The sequence below is a fragment of the Phyllostomus hastatus genome, unplaced genomic scaffold, assembly GCF_019186645.2.
Source record: "Phyllostomus hastatus isolate PE091 unplaced genomic scaffold, TTU_PhHast_1.1 phas_contig_210, whole genome shotgun sequence".
NCBI lineage: Eukaryota > Metazoa > Chordata > Mammalia > Chiroptera > Phyllostomidae > Phyllostomus > Phyllostomus hastatus.
In genome coordinates, this window is record NW_025333737.1 from 5,300,524 (window position 1) to 5,315,073 (window position 14,550).

Genomic DNA, 14,550 nt, shown 5'->3' on the forward strand with positions numbered 1-14,550 from the left:
GCAGCTTCAGTAGAATTTGCCTCACCACCTGAGGGCGGATTAATCTTTAGCTCCTTCACATTCCCTGGAGACCTCCGGGTTCCTGGAAGCACATGTGACCTGGGGGCTCCGTGCTGGGCCCCACCTGCCCTGGCGGCCTGGCTGGAGGGTAACTTAGCTCTCAGGAGACCCGGCATCTCCCCAGTCCTCCTAGAAACCCTGTGAGGACAATATTTTTATTATGATGAATTCCTCCTTTCACTCTGTAACTTTATCTACAAAACATAAAAGAAAGAAACAGGCTTAGAAGGGTTTCTAGTGTGACTTTGGGTTCTCCCAGCCAGTGAGTAGAAGCTGCCTTCCAGCCCCTTCCAGCAGCCGCCCCTGCCTTGCCTCCCTCCCTGAGGTGCTGGCATGGGAGCAGGCTGTCCCCAGCCCCAGCAGCACCCCTCACAGGCCCAGTGCTGCACCCAGGCCCTTCCCGAGAGGGCCCCGGGGCAGGGGGGGCTGGGCCACAGGGACGCTTCTGTCCAGGACAGATGCCCAAGTGCTGCGGTCCTGGACTAACTGAGGTGCAGTTCATTTTCTTACAGCTGTCTTTGTATTATTTGAATTGCAGAGGAAATTACAAGAAATGGTTTTGAAGTTATAATTAAAATTTCCACTTGCTTTGGGCAAATAATTGTGTGTTGACTGAAAAGGTGTTAATGTAGGGAGCAGCTGACTTTAAGAGTAAAGACTGACTCTGAGAGAGAGAGGGAGAGGGTGGGTGGGGCCTGGCTTCTGGTCCCTGTGGCTGGGGCGTTCCCGGGCAGCCCCGCCCCCGCCGCCGCCCCCCGCCCCGGGCCACTCCAGCCTCATCTGCCCACATGTCAGATGAGGACAGTAAATCCTTGATCTCTGATCTGAACACCTCCCTGAGCTCTCCCAGGGCTGTTGTGAGAGGTGAATGGGGAGTTTGTGGGGGACGGACAGACAGACAGGATGCTTTGTCAAGTGTGCAGGACCAGGCACGCGTGGACCCTGCTCAGTCAGAGGATGAAAATGCCCCTCAGGAGGTGGCCATCCTGTTGGGAGGGAGAGGCCTCTGTGGGGCGTCTGATCCTTTCTACCGCCCCACCTGCGGCTGAGGCACGCCACTCGAGGCCACCCTGGCTGGGACCGTGGGCGAGCTGCCACGGGTTGGGTTCGTAGCTGTGAGATGTCAGGTGAGGGGGGCCTTTGGTCCCCACCTGCATGCTCTGAGCTGGGTGTCTCCGGGCAGAGCTCCCGGCAGAAATGTGGACACTCGTTCACAGATGCTGGCCTCTCTTGGTGCCCTTCCTGCCGCATGAAACAGGGCAGGCAACCGCGGTGTGGAGAGTGGGTGCTGCTGACTCACAGCCCAGTCTCAGCCCTCTCACCAGTCCCCACGTGGCCCAGGCAGGTCGCCTCTCCTGCACCTCGGGGGAGAGGGGACCAGCGCCCAGGGTTGCGAGGACCGGAGAACATGCCTGTTTGCACAGTGGCTGGTGCTCCTGGCAGCCATAGAGCTGGGCTTCCCGGCGGTGCTAGCCTCCCTGCGGTGGGTCTGGGAGCAGAGCGCGCGCTGCCCATCCAGGGACCTGGCTGTCCTTGGGGGGCTGCCTCCCTCCTGCCTGCTTTCTCTCCGGGTGCCCACGTGCTAGCTCGGGGGTTTCCTCTGGGCGTAGGAATCGGGCAGCACATGGGAATGGCAGCATTGGGGGATGCCTGGGTGTCACAGGGGGTCATGTGTCCCTGTGACGTACACTGTCCTCGTCGTCACCACGAGGGTTGAAAATCCGTGAAGGGTGGGTGGGCTGCGTCAGTGGTGACGGGAAGCAAGCGTGCGGCCGGAGGCAGGTGGGATTCCTGAGACAGGTTGGAGGACTTTCGGCAGATGCCTCTCTGAGCCTTGATGTCCCCATTAGTAAAACGGGATAAGAATCGCTGTCCTGAAGAGTTGTCACGAAGCCCAAAGGGATAATATGTCAGCTCTCAGCGCAGTCTCCCAAACTTGGTGGCTGCACAGTGAGTGTCAGTTTCCCTTTGTCTCCCCTGGGATGCGGCTTTGGACTCGCAGCTGAAGCGTTTGCTCAGGGAGCAAGATGGATAGAGTTGGGGGCTTCGAGGGACTGGATTAGTGATGGCTAGGTGGAGAGGGCTATGTGAGCACTAGGGGTGGTGGTAATGACATAGCCCCTCGGCCTCCAATCGGGGGGCCGGCTGCCCAATGCTGGCTTTATTGGTCCATCTGGTTGGTGCTTGGCTGCCGCCACAGCACCGGCAGGAGCCACGCTCACTAATTACCATCTCCTCTCAGCCCAGCATGTCTTGGTGGGGACAGGCCCAGGGGGGCTGCCTGCTCACCACTGCTGCTCACATCGGGGCACACACAGCCAGGCCTGCCACCGACCTCCTTCCTCCCAGGCCCCTGACCCTGATCTTGTCTGAGACGCTTGGAGGCTTTCCACAGCCCCCGCTACTGTTACCCTTGTTGCAGTTTGGGGGCTGGAGGAAGCACTTTAGTGGGGGGCCCTGCCAGCCCCAGCCAAGGAGCCTGCTAAAGGAGCTTGGGAAGAGGTTCAGGTGATTTTAACAGAAGGGTCAGTGCCGGGCAGTGTGCTAGGCCCCAGGGACCAGCCCAGAGCTCAGAACTGAGACCCTTGGCCTTCCTGCTGCCCCTCGGAGCTGCAGCCGGGCCGGGGCACGCCCCTCGCCCCGGGTCGGCATCGTGTCCTGTGGCCGGGATTCAGTCCCTGAGGTTCTGCTGTGGCACAGTGGTCCTGCAAGATCTCACTGCCGTTCCCACATGCAGCCGAGGTTCTGAGAGGCTACTGGACATGCCCAGCATCGTGGACAGTGGGTCCGTGTCATGCTGTGCCCACGTCCCAGTGCCGTGCTGCCACCCGCCCTGCTAGGGCAGGGGCCTTGTTCCCAGCGGCCACTCGTTGTGGCTGTGCCCTGAACTCCGTCACCAAGAATCTTTCTCCCAAGATATTTGGCTTCCTGTGTGGACTCTGTGATGGGGACCCTGATGAGCTGCCCGGGTGCCCTGAGCGATATGGGTGTCCAGCTGTGGCCCTTCTCCGTGGGTGGCTGTCCCCGGGGGGCTGTGACTCCTCGCTGGGCTCCCGTGAGGCGGGCAGTGTGAGAGGCCCCGAGACGAGTCACCTGGCAGGCGTCCTCCCACCTGGGGTCTCAGGGTCCCTGCACTAGGTGGGGTGCCTGGGCTTCCTCATTAGTAGCGTGTCCCTGTCAGTGTCCCTGCCAGTGTCCCTGCCATGCCATGACAAACGCTGAGCCCTAGGGAGGCAACGTCACTCACTCTGTGTCACTCTGTCTTTCCCAGGGCAGCGAGGTGCCCGGCCCCACCTTTGCTGACGGCGAGCTCCTCCCCAGGGAGCCCGGCTTCTTTCCTGAGGATGAGGAGGAGGCTATGACGCTGGCCCCGCCCGAGGGACCCCCGGAGTTAGACATGGACAGCCCCATGGAGAGCGCCCAGAGCCTGGAGGGGTCGGTCGGGAGTCCTGCTGAGGAGAAGGATGGGGGTCTCGGGGGCCTCTTCCTGCCAGAGGACAAGTGAGTTACAGCCGCGGGGGCCTCCACAGGGGCCCTGGGCCCAGAGGCGCCGTCCCCAGCAGGGTCTCCGGGGGCTGAACAGGAGATGCACTCAGGGTTTGCCTCTCGGGCATTAGTTTCACAGGTGGTCTCAACAGCCAGAGGTTCTGAGCAACCTGAGGGCTTACCGACAGGGCCGGTTCTGGGGTTTTAGGCAGCCGTGCAAAGTCAGGTTTAACTGACTATCTGATGACGTGGGGCATACGATCTCAATTAGTTTTTAAAAAGCAGGTTACAAATATAATGAGGTATGATCTTAGTTTTGTTTAAAATAAATAAATAAATAAATCCCTGTAGGAAAATAATTCTGGAAAATTAGCAGTTCTTTCAGGGTGGTGGTATCGATCGTTTTAATTACCTTGCATCTACTGTGCTATATATTCTCTCTTTTATTTATTGCTTATATGTTCTCATAATCAGAAATGTTGTTTAAAAACAATACTAGGACCTGGTGACTTCCCAGTGAGGCAGGGTTGTCTTTTAGTTGGTGTCAGTGGAGGGAGCCCCCCCTGCCGGCCCTCACTGCACCTCTGGGGGCACGAGACAGTGTGTGTGGGTGGCGGCCAGCAGCCACTGTCCCAGCTGAGGAGGCCAAGGCAGCTGGGAGTTGGCACCCACGTATCAGGAGAAGGTGACGGTCAGAGCTGACCCAGAGATTCGGAGAGGCAGGGGAGGGGTTCCTGTATTGACTGAACCTCATGAAACTGTCAATTTTTAGTAGTTTTCAACCTTTCCAAAAAGGCAATTTCATATGGTTCAACCTAATAGATTTTCTCAGCACAGGAGTGCTCAGACTTGGGGGTTCTGGGAGCAGTCTGTTCACATACTTCCTGGGAGAGGCCCACCAGCCGAGCCGAGGACAGTCCCCAACTCTACCTGGTGGCCTTTTGGCTAATCATTTGCCACTTGATTGTTCCCATTGATCCCTGGGACCATCAGTCACCAGGAGGCAGCCAGCAGCAGGTGCCAGGAGTTTCAGTTAAATTTATAGGAGAAAGGAGCACGTAAGCCAAGGTGCCAAGGAACCTGAGGGCAGGTAGATAGGTAAACGCATTCAGGTGGAAGTACTCGGAGCCTTGACCTTTGGCACCCTAATGTTAACCTGTGATTCTCAGATAGAACCCAGTGTTCCTCAGGGGCCCAGTTTGGGAATCACTGGCTTAACACGTCACACACTTGTCTCTGGTCCCTGAGTGCGGAGGCCGAGGAGGCTGGAGAAACCCTGACCCACGGGTAACAACGGGAAGCTATGTCTTGGCAGGTGACGGGCTGTGCGCGCTTCTGTCCTCAGGCTCCAGGCTGGGCTTAGCCGACTCCTTCCCGTCACGGGCCCCGCGTGTCTCAGCTGTGAGAGGCGTGGGGTCTCTGACCTGTGTTTTTGGGGTCAGGCTTTTTTGGACTAGAAATCCCCTCTGTAACCTGGGAGAAGCATCTCATCTAGTAGCTCCTTGCTATTTATTTTAAAACTTCATCCCATCATTAAAGAAGTACAAGCCGATGGACTAGAACTTGAAAAAGCTGGGAAAGTGAGAAAGCAGGGGAAATAACTAACTTTGCTCGTAGCACCACCACCAAAGCCAAGCTCTGCTACACGTAAACATTTTTATTTCCAACTTTCCCTCACTCTGTGTGGACCTTTATCTTGCTCAGTCTTCCTTTATCTAGGATTTTATGTCCAACTTCAATATCTAATATTAATTTTTCCCATTATTGCCAATATTTTTATAAACCTTTCAGCAGTAATTTGATAGCCCATAGTGTAATGATTTAACCGGCGCCACTGAGGGAGCTGCAGGTGAGCCACCAGGTCACACGCAGTGTCTCCTGCTCTGGGGCAGCAGCTGGCTTGAAGGTCTCTCGGGCAGAGACAGTTTCTGTGGTGACATGCCCCGCAGGACAAGGTCCCGAAAGTGTGCTTACCGGGCCACCGACACAGGCCTCATCAGGCGTCGGTGGTGCCAGTGGACCTCCTGGCAGGACCGGTAGGCCCCCCACCCCAGGCAGGGGACCCTCACCAATGGGGACCCTTCTCCAACACCAGGTCCCTGGGCCACACTCCGTCCATGATGACGTCGGACCTGTCCACGCACTCCACCACCTCGCTCCTCAGCAACGAGGAGCAGTTCGAAGACTACGGGGAGGGGGATGACGTGGACTGTGCCCCCAGCAGCCCCTGCCCCGACGACGAGACCAGGACCAACGTCTACTCGGACCTGGGGTCTTCAGTGTCTTCCAGGTGGCCGCTTGGTCTGGAATGGCGTTGGGGGTTCAGGAAAAGTGGCAGGACCCACCCGGCCTCATCCCCGGGCGGTTTAGTGGGCAGGCCCTGAGCTACGTAGGTTGTGCTCCCGGGCCTGGGAGTCTGGCATTCCTCCCCCCTCCTTACATCTTGGGGAAGAAAGAAGGAACCAACCTGGGAGGCTGCAGGCTGGGGGAAGGAGGGGGGCGGTCTTCGTTGTCTTGCTTTCTAGAACCTCAGTGTCGAAGGGCTCCTCCAGGTGGCGCACCCGAGTCATTACTTACTCTGACACTAGCTCTTGGTTGCCCCACCTGCAAAATGGGTAGAACTCATTGGCTTCTTCTCTTTGGGAGTTTTGGGGGAGAGGAGGCCTGGTGCTGTCCTTCCACGCCCTGCCCCCAGCCACACACACAGGGTCCTCAGGTGTCAGGGGTCCAGTAAAGTACACTCGTTGGGGTGGGGTGGGCCAGGCCCGGACGCAGTAAAGCAGGGTTGTCTCCTCCCTGGACCCAGCGCGGGGCAGACGCCTAGGAAAGTGCGGCACACGTACGACAGCGAGTTGCTGGACGTGTACTGCTCTCAGTGCTGCAAGAAAATCAACCTGCTGAACGACCTGGAAGCCCGACTGAAGAACCTGAAGGCCAACAGGTGGGGACCGCGGCCTGGCGTGGGGGTGGGTGGCCAGCTCGGGGGGTCGCAGGGGAAGCAGCCGGCAGGGGGCCCCAGGCTGTCTTGGCAGGTGAGGGCACTCAGAGCGGGGTTGGTCCTCGGGGCCTGCGTGTTTCTAGGACAGGAGAGCCAGGGTGACGTCCCTTTGGTGGGCAGGAAGAGGCTCACCCTGCACTTCGGGGTCTCGCAGCCAGGGCAGAGTAAGGAATAACCCCGAGTGTCACCGTTCAGTGACCACTTCTCCCATCTCTCTCTCTCTCTCTCTCTCAGCCCCAACCGAAAGATCTCTAGCACGGCCTTTGGACGGTAAGCATCCCCCCCCCCCCGGGGAAGACAGGGTGACTACTGTCCCCTTTCACTACTCCTGTTGCCGGGGCGGCCAGCTCCACGCCTGCAGCCCAGACCCAGGCGGCGCCCCGCGCCCCCCGTGCAGCTCCATGAGCCGAGGGGAGCGAGGTGTGCAGGGCAGGGCAGGCAGAGCACCGGGGGAAACGCGCTTCTGAAAAAGAAGGGCCAGCCTCCTCTCCGTCCCCACCCGGTCCCTTCTGGCAGCAGGCAGCATCTCCAAACCCTCAGCTGCCCCAGCCCAGGCAGGCACGCCGGAGCCTGGGAACACAGCCCACCTTGCCAGTGTCAGTGCCCTTCCCGGGCCCTGGAGCTGGCAGCGGCACCAGCAGAGACCCTGGGCTTCCTGCCGTCGGGGGCAGGGGCTTGGTGGCCTTGCTCCGTGCTGCATCCTGCGGAGCTGCCTCCCGGGCACCGCCCGGATCCTGCTGTGGTTCTCCTACAGGCTGGCCCTAGATCTGCCCTAGGGGCTCTGGCAGCTGCCACCGAGCACCCGCACTCACCAGCCCACTGCCCAGTTCAGTCTGGGTGGTCTGCCTCCCTTTGCCCTCCCCCAGGTCCCCAGGGATGTAGCAGGAGGGCTGAGTCCTACTTATGGGGTGACCTTCAGGGCCCCAGACCTCCGGCTGGGACTGTGGAGCCAGGCTGCCTCCACTGGGTGGTCTTCTAGCTGGAAGCGGGGGAGCTTATCCACCAGCTCAGTCACTTGGTAACCACTGGCTAGAACACCTGCAAGCGGAGGGTTCTAAAGCGGCAGAGACAAGCTGTGACGGGCTGGCCATGTCTGCCAGGGGCTCCGAGGGGTGGCGCACAGCCCACCTGACATCCTCTGAGCTGGAGGATCTTGTGAGTTCAGACGTCAGACAGCTCTTCTCCCCTGGCTAGGTGAGGCAGCCTCCCTAGAGGGGCTCTGGGTGCTCGCCAGGCCATGGCCTGAGTCTGGACCGTAGTCCCCACAGGCTGCTGCTGACATGCCGCCCTCCGCCCCGCAGGCAGCTCATGCACAGCAGCAACTTCAGCAGCAGCAACGGCAGCACCGAGGACCTGTTCCGGGACAGCATCGACTCCTGTGACAACGACATCACCGAGAAGGTGGGCCCTGTGTGGAGGAGGCACTGCTGTGTGTGTGCGTGCTCCTGGCGGGTGGCAGGGAGCACTCCGGGATGCTTTCTTGGACTCGGGATCCCTGCCTGAGATCACAAGGGCATGTCTGCCCCACCCCCATCCTCACTCCCACCAGATGTGACTGCTCTCTCCATACACAGCTGGTGGGAGGGCCTGCCCATTGGTCCCATGGCTTCTAGGTTCTCAGTCCTCGGGACTCAAGGTCTTCTCTATCCCCACCTCTGCCCCCATATTGTAGGTGAGCTTCCTGGAGAAAAAGGTGACAGAACTGGAGAATGACAGCCTGACCAATGGTGACCTGAAGAGCAAGCTGAAGCAGGAGAACACCCAGCTGGTGCACAGGTCAGGGGCCATCACCCTGGCTTTGGAGTGTTGGCTGTGACTCTGGGGACAGAAGGTTGTCCCTGTTGCCAAGGCCCCAAGAGAAGCTAAGGGGCAGTAACCTGCATGTGCAGCTCTGAGTGGCTATTATGCATCGTCCCCTTGCTGCTTGGCTCTGCCCAGGCAGGGCACCCAGGAGGGCAGGTCTGTGGGGACAGGGAGACAGGTGGACGTTGACCCTGACCCCCTAGGCCTGTAGCCCCAGACCATGTCTGAGGCACGAGCTGGGACCCACTCTCCTGTCTCCCTGTCCTGACCTCCCTTCCTGGAGACAAGCGCTGCAGAGGGAGAGGCTGGTGTCAGTGGGGTCCCCCACCTGCTGCCGGTGGGAAAAGTCCCAGCATTGCTGCTCCCTCCTCCTGATGGAGGCCCACTGAACACGGCCCCCCAGTGCCACCTGTAACGTGTTAGCACGTGTAGCGTTTGGCTGTCCTCATGCGACAGCCTGAGACTCGCTGCCCCTGCAGAAGGTCAGCCTCAGGGAGGGACTGTTGCCAGGGAAGCACACCTCACATTGAGGTACTGCCTAGGCCACCCGTAGTGGGGTTATAACGTCCACAGAGGGGCCCGGCCCTCTCCCAGGTCTGGCATGCTCAGGGCCACTGGCCAGAGTGAGGGTGCCCCAGAGTTGAGTTGTTCTCTAAGGAGGTGCAGGCTAGGAAGAGAGAGAGCAGAAGGAGGTGGTGAGACCTGAGGGCCATTCCACTCACCTATGGTGCGGCCTGGCGTCCCTCCCTGTGCTGGCCCCAGGAGTCCCGCCGCCTCAGGCAGAGCCTCGCTCCCCCTGGACCCACTGCCAGGCCTGCCCCTCCGTGCCCCACGCATGGCTGACACGCCTCCCCTTAGGTGCCTTGGTGTCCCTAACTCATCTGTCAGCAAAGCTGCCGTCCCCCAGGCCTGACAAACATGCTGCCACCTCCCACAGTACAGGAGTTAGTGACCAGGGCTGCCCATGGCCACAGCCTGGGTCAGGGCGAGAGGACCAGGCCACGAGAGCTTGCCCTGGACTGGGGTCCACGCCCCTCTCCTCAGGGTGCACGAGCTGGAGGAGATGGTGAAGGACCAGGAGACCACGGCGGAGCAGGCACTGGAGGAGGAGGCGCGGCGACACCGGGAGGCCTACAGCAAGCTGGAGAGGGAGAAGAGCACGGAGATCGAGCTGCTGCACACCAGGTGGGCCCGGCGCGGGGGCCACGGCCTTTCTGTGGGCCTTGTCTCTGACACCCCCGCAGGCTGCTAGGGCAGCTGCTGCCGTCTGGTTTTGTAGGTGGGGAACTGAGCCGGAGGCAAAGCCTCGTGCCCCAACAGTTCTGCCTTGGATACCTGAACACGTGGGCATGCGCTCTGGGAAGCATGTGAAAGGATGTGCGCAGTAGCATTGTTCATATCAGATAAAACTGGAAACAACGTGCATGTCTGTCAACAAAAGAATGGGTTAACACCCCAAAAAACCAGCGGTGTCGCCCTGGTTCCCGGGATGGGCCCGGTGTCCAGGCTTGGAGCTCCCCCTGCTGTCAGGTTCTCTCCTGACCCTGAGCTCCAAGGGCTGTGGTAAGTGGAAAAGGGGGCATTTAGGCTCCTGGGCCTCATCCGGACGCTCGAACCTGAGGCAGATAGGGAGAGGGGTGTCGGCCTGGGGTTCTCGGTTGGCCTCCCTCCAGTCCATGAGCTTGAACGTACCGTGCCACTCTGCTGGCCTCAGTGTCTCCGCAGTGACTGTGAGGGTGGTGAGCTGACGCCCATCAGAGCTCTGCCGACAGGCGAGGGCTGCAGTGACGTCCCGAGGCTGCCTTCAGCAGTGAGCCAGGCCAGGAGGCCACCCGGGCCCCAGGCGGGAAGACAGCTGCCCCCACACTCCTCGGTCCCACTCAGGCCCCAGCGTCTGAGCTGAGACCTCTTGGTGCCTGCTGGGCCCACCCTGGGGTGGAGGGAGGGTGGGAGGTGGGCTCCCAGCCCGGAAGTAGCTGGAGCAGGGGCTTCCCTGCCTGCCGAGGTCATGCAGAACCAAGGGGACCGGGCACTTGGTGCCCTTCTGCACTCATTGAGGAGCCCTCCTGTCTCCTCTGTGCCCGAGACCTGCTTTGTTAACAGTGTCGACCAGGGGCTCATGTAAATTTTCACTCACGTTCTAGAAGCTGCTGTCTGCATCTGTTTCTGAAGGCTGAAACCTCACTAAGTGTCACTGTTCTCTGTCTGTTCTGACAGCTGGCCCGGTTGGCTGGCCTGAGAGAGGTGTCTGGGAGCCGGTGGTGGAGGAAGACAGGGAGTGTGGGCCAGAGGCCAAAGTATAGAAAGCAAGTCCTCGTGGGAACTGTCTCCTAACCCACACCCCTTGCACAACTCCAGAGGGCACTGTTCACATAGAATATGCAGACAGTCCCCCCCCCCCAGTCACGCGATGTGCTTTGTTCCTCACACCCTCCTCCATCACACGCTCCCCGTGGGGTGGCCTTCTCAGAGTGCACGTCTGAAATGACCCTGCACAGTTCGGGTGCCACTGACACCCCAGCTCACCTGCCCCTGTTCTCAGACATTTCAAACCTACCTGGGCGCCTGGGCTGCCCTTTCGAGGGCTCCCAGTAGGACAGTCCCTGGTGGATGCTAATGTAGAGGATTCTGACTACTGGAACCAAGTCCTGTGGGTGTCAGAGGCAGCTGCAGTGAGGCTCGCAGGGAGGAGCCCTGGGCGAGGTGCTGGGGGAGAATGGGAAGCACACGTGGTCCTTGCCTTTGAATCGCAGACAACCCAGGGGAGACTGTCTCCTCGTAGGAGGCAAACTTGCCCCCTCTCATTTCAGGCCTTAAGGGTGCGCTCAAAAAGAAAAATCTATGCTCTTATTCACACATGAGTGTCCTTTTATCAAGAAAATAAGAAGGGAAATTCAGTGTCTTTACCATTTTGCCTTGGATGGCAGGAAGCTCAAGGCTGTATTATATCATTTGGAATTATTTATATTTTCTCTCTTGCTTTCTGGTATCTTGCCTCCTCCAGGGAGCAGAGGATCGCCACAGATTGTCAAACTTAAGATGACCTCCATTTCTGATCCTTTGTCCTCGTGCTTTTCCCAGGGTGCAGCAGTTGGAGGAGGAAAACACGGAGCTCAGAACAACAGTGACACGGCTCAAGTCGCAGACGGAGAAGCTGGACGAGGTGCGGGGGGGTGGGGGGGGGCTGGGCGCGCCTCAGGGTGGGGCTGCGCCTCAGGGTGGGGCCTCGCCCCAGTCCGCACACAGGCAGCATCAGCCGTCAGGGCCCTCAGTTTCTAGTTTCTAAAACTCTAATGAAATTACCCTAGCAATAGAAGGCAACAAAATATGAATAATACTTTGTCTTTCTGGATTTCTGATTTTCCAAATTTTCTGCAGTGAGATATTTCCTTATATAATGGGGGGAACTAATAACAAAGAGACAAAGGTTAGCTTCTGTTGGGGCTGCCGCCTTCTAGCCAAGTCTCACCTGGCAGTGTTGAAGGACTCCAGAGGCCTGAGGTTTTTCTAGCTGTGTGTCTAGAATCCTAGGGGATCTGGATGTTTCTTTAAGCTGTGACTCGGAGGGCTCCGTCTGGGGGGCTGGTCTGGTTGCCCATTCCTTAAGTGGCTGACACAGACCCTCAGGGAAGTCCCGGGTCACAGGGAGCCCCTCTGGGAGCCCTCCCCCCACCCCCCGCCCCCCGCTGACTCGGTCCTCTGGGCTCCAGGAACGGCAGCGCATGTCCGACCGGCTGGAGGACACCAGCCTGCGGCTCAAGGATGAGATGGACCTGTACAAGCGCATGATGGACAAGCTGCGGCAGAACCGCCTTGAGTTCCAAAAGGAGCGGGAGGCAACGCAGGAGGTGGGTCCAGGCCAAGGGCTCCAGGGTTCCCTCCTGTGGCCCCGCTCCTGCCAACCGGCCTCTGTCCCATGCAGCTCATCGAGGACTTGCGGAAGGAGCTGGAGCACCTGCAGATGTACAAGCTGGACTGCGAGCGGCCAGGCAGGGGCCGCAGCTCATCCTCCGGCCTGGGCGAGTTCAGCGCCAGGGCGCGCGAGGTGGAGCTGGAGCACGAGATCAAGCGGCTCAAGCAGGTGTGCCCTGGGAGCTTCTGTAGGGCGTGATCAGGTGTCCAAGCCCCCAAGGGTGGGCCTCCTGTGAGGGGGCCGAGAGCTGAGCACCATCCCCCATGCGTGCTGCTGTCTGCTCTGGCTGACCGCGTGGTGGTCAGGGCTACCGGCCCGCCTCTCCCAGCCCAGGCATGGAGGCTCACCTCTAGGCTGTGGCTGATGGAAATTTCCGGGTCTTTCTTTGGCATCCATGAAAAGAAACAGAGACCACTTTTCTGTGCTGCGCACATGAGGTGGAGAATGAGACTCCACCAAGCCTAAAATCGGTGCCTCCCTGTGTTGGGGGGTCTTGGCAGGCCCTGAGCCCAAGGTTCCATTTCAGATGGTTCCTAGGAGCACATCCAGAATTAGAGACCAGTCAGGGGAGGGGTCAGTTGGGTCAGGAGGGACCGTAACCAATGGAAGGAGTGATGGTTGCTGAAGCCCCACGCTTAGCCTTGCCCTGGGGGCGGGAGACTGCTGTGTAGATTACACCCCTGAGCTGGCTCTGCCAAGGCAGAGATGCTGGTGTTCACCCTCCCACAGCCATCCTGAAACACTGCTCTTCTCCTCATCCACAAGGGGGCGCCCGAGGGCCCAGGTGTGAGCCGGTAGGAGCCTTCAGGCAAAAACTAGAGCATGGGGCTGGTAAACCAGGGTCTGGGCAGGACACCGAGGGTGGCCTCCTGGGAGTGTGGGTGCACCTGGAAAGAGCTGCCACAGCAGGACTCCCAAGCCCGGCTGCAGGAGGAGCCAGGGAGATGAGCCAGCCTGCCAGCCCGGACACCCCAAGGCACCACGTTTTCTCATCGAGGGCTGTTGCTGGGGGAGCGCCCGGGTGGGCAGTGTCCTCACACAGGGCCTCAGGGTATTCACTCTGGCTCGCCCACCCCAGGGAGGAAGGTAGCCAAAAACCACGCTCCTGCCTGGAAACTTGGCTCCCCTGAGCGGGGCTGTGGCTTCCAAGAACCCTGTGACCTCCCGGTACCCAGCCCTTCCCCACCCCAAGCCTGGCAGAGGCCACATCATCTGTGGATGTCCTGACATGACACACGCCTGAGGGGAGGGTCCTGCTGGGAGTCGGGGGACAATGGATGCAGACAAGTGGGTTCCGGTGGGTGCTGGATGCTTCTGGGAACTGATGGTGCCTTGGGCCTGCTCACAGGAGAACCACAAGCTGCGGGATCAGAATGATGACTTGAATGGGCAGATCTTGAGCCTCAGCCTCTACGAAGCAAAGAACCTCTTTGCCACCCAGACCAAAGCCCAGTCTCTGGCTGCAGAAATAGACACAGCCTCTCGCGATGAGGTAGCGTGACCGTTTGCTCTTGCTCTTGCTTTGGGGCCTGGCCCTCCTCTGAGTCCTGCCCCTCCCAACCTGCCCCGATGTGGAGCCCCAGGCTGCCAGAGCAGGAAAAGCAGGCCTGGGCCTGGACCCTGAGAGTCCCCATCTGCAACTACCCTCCGTGACGTGGCAGAGCTGCGGGGAAAATTGAATCAACTCTGCTTTCGTGCATGCAGTGGGAGGAGTCCAGGCTGGGGAGCAGGCTGGAATCTGAGTCTCAGCTCAGCCAGCCCTGTGCTGACAAGGTCCGTTGGTTGCATTACATGTAGTCCAGGGGAGTCTGGACTCCCCTCCTCCCAGCCAAGGGAGGGAGGGCACTGGCATTGCTCAAGCACCTGCTGGCAGTGTGTCTTCACTTAATCTTCTCATAGCTGGAGGCTCTCTGAACAGACTGGGGGACCAGGGCACAGGGTCACAGCCTGTGGAGGCAGAGGGACCCAAAGCATCAAAGCTCCCTCTCTCTGCCCCACCTGGGTATGGTTATAAAAGTTCAGGCCTCCAGAATACTCTGGTTACATTTTAACACGAATCTAAGACTGTCACTGAACCTCTAACCCTGTGCTGGGGACACAGAGCCAAGCTGACCCCTGGCCTCCAGGAGCTCCCAGGTGAGCCAGGGACAGATGCAGGATTTCAGTGTCATCCTAAAGGACTGGTCAGGAGTTGACCTGGAGGGGGGCGATGGCGGGCCAGCGGCAGTCAGGGAGCTGCTCGAGTCTGAGGAAACAGCCTTACAGTCTCAGGGCCCAGGGACTTGGGATG

The 14,550-nt window shown here is 59.5% G+C and overlaps 1 protein-coding gene across 2 annotated transcripts in view; it reads left to right on the forward strand.

The window, feature by feature from the left end:
• Positions 1–14,550, forward strand: part of RAB11FIP4 (RAB11 family interacting protein 4) — a 104,287-nt gene that overhangs the window by 83,679 nt on the left and 6,058 nt on the right. For both annotated transcript variants that reach the window (XM_045836485.1, XM_045836486.1), the window contains 11 exons: positions 3,332–3,561; positions 5,642–5,836; positions 6,353–6,487; positions 6,779–6,814; positions 7,846–7,945; positions 8,217–8,320; positions 9,392–9,532; positions 11,429–11,510; positions 12,058–12,195; positions 12,270–12,428; positions 13,609–13,752. In XM_045836485.1, coding sequence (XP_045692441.1) covers positions 3,332–3,561; positions 5,642–5,836; positions 6,353–6,487; positions 6,779–6,814; positions 7,846–7,945; positions 8,217–8,320; positions 9,392–9,532; positions 11,429–11,510; positions 12,058–12,195; positions 12,270–12,428; positions 13,609–13,752 — 1,464 coding nt within the window. The remainder of the gene's footprint in view (positions 1–3,331; positions 3,562–5,641; positions 5,837–6,352; positions 6,488–6,778; positions 6,815–7,845; positions 7,946–8,216; positions 8,321–9,391; positions 9,533–11,428; positions 11,511–12,057; positions 12,196–12,269; positions 12,429–13,608; positions 13,753–14,550) is intronic.